The 6,279-nt window shown below is 43.2% G+C and overlaps 1 protein-coding gene across 1 annotated transcript; it reads left to right on the top strand.

The window, feature by feature from the left end:
* Positions 1-35: 35 nt before the first annotated feature.
* PNRC1 (proline rich nuclear receptor coactivator 1) lies at positions 36-1,237 on the top strand. Its single transcript, XM_026038403.1, has one exon. It carries the CDS (start codon positions 36-38, stop codon positions 660-662), a length of 627 nt encoding a protein of 208 aa, XP_025894188.1. The 3' UTR covers positions 663-1,237.
* The last annotated feature ends 5,042 nt before the right edge of the window (positions 1,238-6,279 follow it).

Below are 6,279 nucleotides of genomic sequence, written 5' to 3'. Positions count from 1 at the left end.
CGCGCGGGCGGGACGTGCGCGCCGCGCAGCGCCCCATGGCGGCGGCCGCGGGACCCCCGGCGAGGCGGGCGCTCCCCGCCGCCCGTGGGGGGCGAAGCAGCGTCTGTGTGCGCGGCCTTGCGGCCGCCCGGCCCCGTGTGCCCTCCCCCGGGCCGTCCCGTGCCCCAGGCTCCGCCCGGGCAGAGGGGTCGCGCCTTGACGTGAGCTCTTTGTCTGCGCAGTTCCTAAAGAGTAAGATGGGGAAGGGCGAGAAGGCGGCCGCCCCGCACAGCCAGCCCGGTCACAGCATACATCTRTGTGAGCAGCCAAAGATCAACAGGCAGAAGAGCAAGTGCAGCGCGCCCCTGGCAAAGATCACTTCTGCGAAAAAGATCGAGAACTTTTGGCAAGAGCCCGTGTCCCCCGAGATAATTCAGAAGCAGGAGAAAAAGCCACTTAAAAACACAGAGAACTTCCGAAATGCAAAGTCCAAGAAACCCGTCACCCTAATGGAAGCGAGCCAAAAAGAAAATTACGCTGGGGCAAAATTCAGTGACCCACCATCTCCTAGTGTCCTTCCAAAGCCTCCCAGCCACTGGGTGGGCGGCACTGCTGAACCTTCTGACCAAAACAGGGAGTTGATGGCTGTCCATTTAAAAACTCTCCTCAAAGTTCAAGCATAGTTTCCAAAATCTCTGGAAAGTAGCAAAAAAAAAAAAAAATCCATCCAGGAAACGTACCATGCCTTGTTGCAACGTGCATTGCAAAAGACTGTCAAGTCTTACAAAAACCCTTGTATTATATTTTTTATGGTTGTGTAAATAGTGTACATCATGTATTATGTGTATATTCTTGTTCATACTTCAAGAGGTACATTTTAGTTTTGTTATGAAAGGATGTATTTTGCACTGCCTGAATGGTAGCTGTCCTGTACATAAAACATGGACAATTTTAAGTGTGTGCTTGACACATGAAGACTTGACTTGATTTGCACAAGGTAATGAAAATTTCGAAAGGAGAGTACAGCTTTCTGATGTTGAGGTTCCAGATCAAATGTGAATGGTTTATTCGTGCACTACTGACAATACTTTTGCATTCTGTGGCCCAATCAAGTATAAACATGGAATTTCATGCAAATGGGAATTTTTGCTCTCTGCTCTGTAAACAGTGTCTGGAATTCCTGGTCATCTGTTTGCTGTGAAATTCACTGGAGTTTGTGTAAAATTCCAGCCCATCAATTTGAGCACTGCTGATTTCTTTAAAGGAAAAAAAGAAAAGAGCAGAGCTTTCTGCCAAAAAAAAAAAATATAATTGGTTACGAAAAAATTAAATAAAACAATTTGGTCTCCCCTTAAGCATGTCTGTATGTTTTCTTTTATTGTGCAGTATTAACTCAAATGTTTGAATCTAAATTATTTGATAGCCTTTGTAAGAGTGTAACCAAGATGACTAACGGTCTAGAGAAGGACGTAAAAACTTACCTGAAGAGTTAAGAGGTGGGAGAGCTCATTAATAACCCCRTAGAATTGTCCCAATATGTTTCATTTGAGACACATTTTTTGAAGAGCGTAACACTCCTGTTTCTTGAAAATGCAGATACCAAGAAAGCTGATAAATTCAAGCATTTAGATTTTTGTTACAGTGCTACTTAACTCGTTTAACATAAAGTCATCACTAAGCTAGCTGATACTCAAGCATAACCGTGAGAAAAGCAGGGGGAAAGCTCAAGTTTTTCAGCAAGCTCCCTTGGAAATTGCTTTCCTTTGGTCTAAAACTCTTAYAGAAGTGGACTGTAGATTAATTTGCTGGGGAAATGGTATGAATTTGGAATTGTTTTAATCTCTTACTTCAAAAAGGTGTACAAAGCAGAAAAGTTYTAAGGTTTTCAGATCCAAAGTGTGCTCTCTGGGCACTGGTGTATGAGGAAGGCTACTGAGGAAGAGAACTGCTGCTAGAGCCCTCGCAGAGCTGGTTTCCCARCATGAATGATGTTTTCAAAGAGTGCTCAATGGGGATTGAATGGGCACTTCTGTCTCCATTCATCATTGCTATTCTGGTATATACCCTTATTTGTTCCATTTCTGAGAACTGGTAGTTAAAATAGCCCTGAAGTGAGGTTGTTTTGAAACCTAATGGAGAGCAGGGAGCGTTTCTTTCTTTTGTTTGTTAAAATGAGCTCTGGAATGGCTTAAAATTTTCATTATAATTAGTTTGTTTATCTGTGTTCCAAAGTAAAAGCTTATACGGAACATTAAGTCCATCCCATAGACTTCCAGGTTTTCCTGCCTTGCACCTGTTTTTACTTCATTAGTAACCCTGCATGCTTGAAGGAAATGCCTGGCTTCAGTAGCCCAGTTTGCTGCCTAAACACTACCAGAGCACGTCCTGGCTTGGCTTTTGCGAGAGTCTTCTCACTTTTTTTCTTCCCTCATTAGTAATAGCGGGTGTGAGGGCAAAGAGCAAGGCCAACAGAACCTCGCTGGGAACGTCTCTCCCATCATAGGCCCCAGCTTYAGCACGTTTGGCATGAGCTGCACTGACCTATGGGGGGTTCTGTTTGGATTTGAGCTCTTGTCAAAATGACATCGAGCACAAAGGAAAACGCCTTCCAGAATTCTCCAGAGCTTTAGTCAGGGGTTGGTTTTGTGAGCTGAACTTGTGATCTTGTTGAATCTTGATAGCCAGCTTGACAGGGCCTATTTTCCATAGGCTCTGTTGCTTAGCACTAATTAAAAGACAGTCACATTTTTATTCCCGCTCATTACCTTTATTGCTATCAAGCTGCTTTTCCTGCCTTCCCCTTGGGACTGACATCACGTTACATAGTCTGAATGCTAACTCTGATCCACATAATGGATCTTCTGTTCCCACTCTGTTCTGGCACGTCCCAGGAGGTTACAAAATTTGTTCAGTCCGAGTATGGCTAGTTCTCAACTTCCCGGCCAAGTCTTGTAAGAGTCTTGGATGACAGTTCTGGACTCTGGAGAATGTCATCATTATTGGCACCGTGATGTGGGTCTGGCACAGTGCGCATGTTTAAATGTTGTCCGTAAGATCTTTGGGTTGAATCCCTTCCCGGGAAACGGGAAAGCGTAGCCTGCTTGCCTGGGTTACAAAAGAAGGCCTGCAGGCAATATACACTTTACAAGAAGAACGCCTAACAAACAGGCCGTGGTGGGTTCTTAAGACCACATTCTACCCTGAGTTTCTCATCTTCCCATTATCTTCTGTTTTTACATAATTGCTTTTTTACAGTGACTTTGTGTTTCAGGGATTCCTTGACTTCACCTTGACCTCCCTGACTGGGAGGAGATTTCTCCTCACAGTTCCTTGAAAGCTGAGCCAACGCTGTGTTACATAAAGATGCTATTAATGATTGTAGAGTCAGTATTTCTGAATGGAAACAATAGCTCCATGTTAGTAGCCTTTCTTTGCAATAATGCASTCAAATTTTTTTTGGATGTGAAAAGGCTTTGGGGAAGAATATGCAGAAGCTTAAGGGATGTCTTGAGCTGGACATGCATCAGCTATGCAGGTACTAACAAAATATTATTRTATCTTCTGAGTCCAGAGGAACAACACAAACACAGTGCATTTTGGTTTGGCCAGATCGATATTTTTGCTTCCATTCAACATGATTTCCTCCTCCGGTGCTGTGCTGTGCTGAGAGTCAGCGGGGGTCAGCTGCGCCGGCCAGCGCCCGGACAGCCGCGCGGTGACGGCTGCCCTGACGAGCGGCTCTCGTGGAAGGAAGGGCAGAGTTGCTCTGCTGTTAGGCTCGGCTTTTGTGGGCTTTTGTGCTGGGCTGGGCAGCAGACACGGCTTTGTTCATAGGTAATGGGTGACTTGATGTCCTGCTAAAGCTAAAGCACTTCTAATATAACGGGAGGAGGAAGGGCTGTAGCACTCTTGGAAATACCATGTGCACCTGAACTGTGTTGCACCACTATCTCTTGGGAGATGCTGCTAAATTCCTAAGTAGTACTTACAGTTTTGTAGTATTATCCGTAAATTGATTATTTMAACTGCTTAATACTTATATACTGTCATTTTAAGCAGTTGCTGTTGACATTTTTGAAGCTGTTGCATCATAAAGCGTTGAATACCTGCCCCACTTAKTTTTTTCTCCTTTACCGAGTTACAAAGCAACATAGTTTTGGTGGTAGTTTTGGAAATGGTGCTTGGCATTAATTTTGCATGTAAAATCTTCACACTTCTCTCTGTCGTGTAGCTGGACRACTCCTTTCCTCCCACAACCTGCAGTACTCTGAATTTTGATTTCAACTTYTAGTATATGCCTCACAAAACTACTTAAGGCAAATTATCTTCTATTGTAATGTCTAAAATCTTGTTAGGAATAGTCTGGTCCTTAAGAGGCTAGAGGTGGGCAAGTAAGAAAAGATAAAAGTTGTAAACTGTTAATATTCAGTGTGGAAAATTGATGCTATCTTGTTGAACAGGAATCAATATTTCCAGTACCAGGAAACATGTAGTTGCTTATTCCATAGAAGAGCTTCAGGGCACACTTGGAAGAGAAGGAGGAATGCAGTATCCCATGCAAGGACCTATGCTGGGATTCAGCAGCAGAACATTCTCAGCAGCAAAGGGGCTGCAAGCCGTCCCTTCTGCATTTAGGGTTCAGAAGAATGTTACCAGAGCTAGGACAGGAATGACTGAATGAAAACCTCAGGAATTAATACTCATGGTGAAAGGATCCTAGCAGAAGTGCGTTTTTCTGTGTACTGAAGTCCACATTCAGCTGCAACTTTTCTTCTCCRTGCAGGTGATAAAATGTCACTTACTCCGTAGCTTCTTCCAGAAAACAGTCCTTGAGCTGATACTAAGCCATGACTGTATGAGAAGAGCTGTATAGTCTTTTTGATTTGAATTGGGCAAGCAACATCACTGCAAGTTGTGCACCTTAGATTGTGTGCATTTATTTTGAGTTTATAAATGCATGTCTTCAATCAGTTTAACTGAGAATTACCCTTGTGGGTACTCGTGCTGTAGGTTGCCCCTGGGGAGTGAACTGGTGTGGCTTCTGTAGTTCATGAAAGAAGTGTCCTGAGAGCAAGGACACTTCTGAAAGCAGTTACATAGTTCAGTGCGCAGTTATATGTGTTTCAAGCAGTAATGTAATATCATCACCATTCTGCTGTTCTTCTTCTAAAGATCGTGAAGCATTCAGTTTTGAGAAGGTGCTTTTTTATCAGATGTCACTTGTTCCTTTAATGAAGGCATGTGCTTTCATCAGGTAGGTATATGAAGCCTAATTTACAAATGTTCTTATAGCGGGTGAGAGAAATGGCCACCAAAATATAATTTACTGATGTTTTTATGCCTTGATGAAACATCTAGAGCTGCATTCAATGAAGGCTCAAGTATAGGAAATAGTTAGCTGTTCTTTTTCCATTCTCTTAATGCTTGAATCTTGCATTCTTTACTGCCTAGTGACATAACTTTACTGGAAAGCATAGTTGTTCTACCTATAGTTTGATACATATATATGTGTGTGTATATATATAAAATGAAGCTTGTGCAAATTGCGTTTTTAGCATATCAGTTTATACAGAAATTAAGCATGTCATATTTGGAGTATGGGGTCAGTCCTTTTAGCAGTTTATTTAATGATAAATTGACAGGTCTTTTACAACACTAGGCATGCTGTGTATGTAAGCACCAAAGAAAGTGTTACAACTTCTTTGTATTTTCTACTAGATGTGATAAATAGGTACAAAACACTATGAAAACGAAGGTCAGCTAATCAGAGACAAGAAAGAAGCAACATAGATGTTCCCATGGAATTATGTGSGAAAGAAAGATCCTTTTGCCAAAATTGTTCTCAGAAGTGTGTGATATTAGTGCAGATTTGGGGTGTTTGAGTTAACAGATGAAATGCAGTTTCCCACCAGTTCTTGTCTGGGACCTCCTAGAGGACATGAGCTGAGAGGTTCTGCAGCTGATTTTTTCTCTCTCTGGTCAGTACAAACGATTCATGACCAGAAATTGCATCTTCTGACATGCTTCTTAATGGCTAGCCTGGCTTCAGAGACCGCAAAATGCTGCGTAAGTGCTCATTGCTCTYAGACTTTCTTGGGTTTGCAGATTAATTTCAGAGATAATCAGCTCAGCTGCTGACGTGAAGACRATGGATTGAGGGAGTGCTCTCATGCCCTGTCCTCTAAGGGGAGGGCAGGGCACTGCCTGGAAAAGCGGAGTGCGTTCCCGTTGCTGTGGCTAGTGAGCAGGGACCCAGCTCTYCAGCAGGGTGTCCCTGAGCTCGGCAGCCGGGCAAGACAC

This window comes from Nothoprocta perdicaria, unplaced genomic scaffold, assembly GCF_003342845.1.
Source record: "Nothoprocta perdicaria isolate Ctin4 unplaced genomic scaffold, notPer1 scaffold_21, whole genome shotgun sequence".
NCBI lineage: Eukaryota > Metazoa > Chordata > Aves > Tinamiformes > Tinamidae > Nothoprocta > Nothoprocta perdicaria.
The sequence above is the reverse complement of the archived record's forward strand: the minus strand, read 5'-3'. Positions and strand labels throughout refer to the sequence as shown.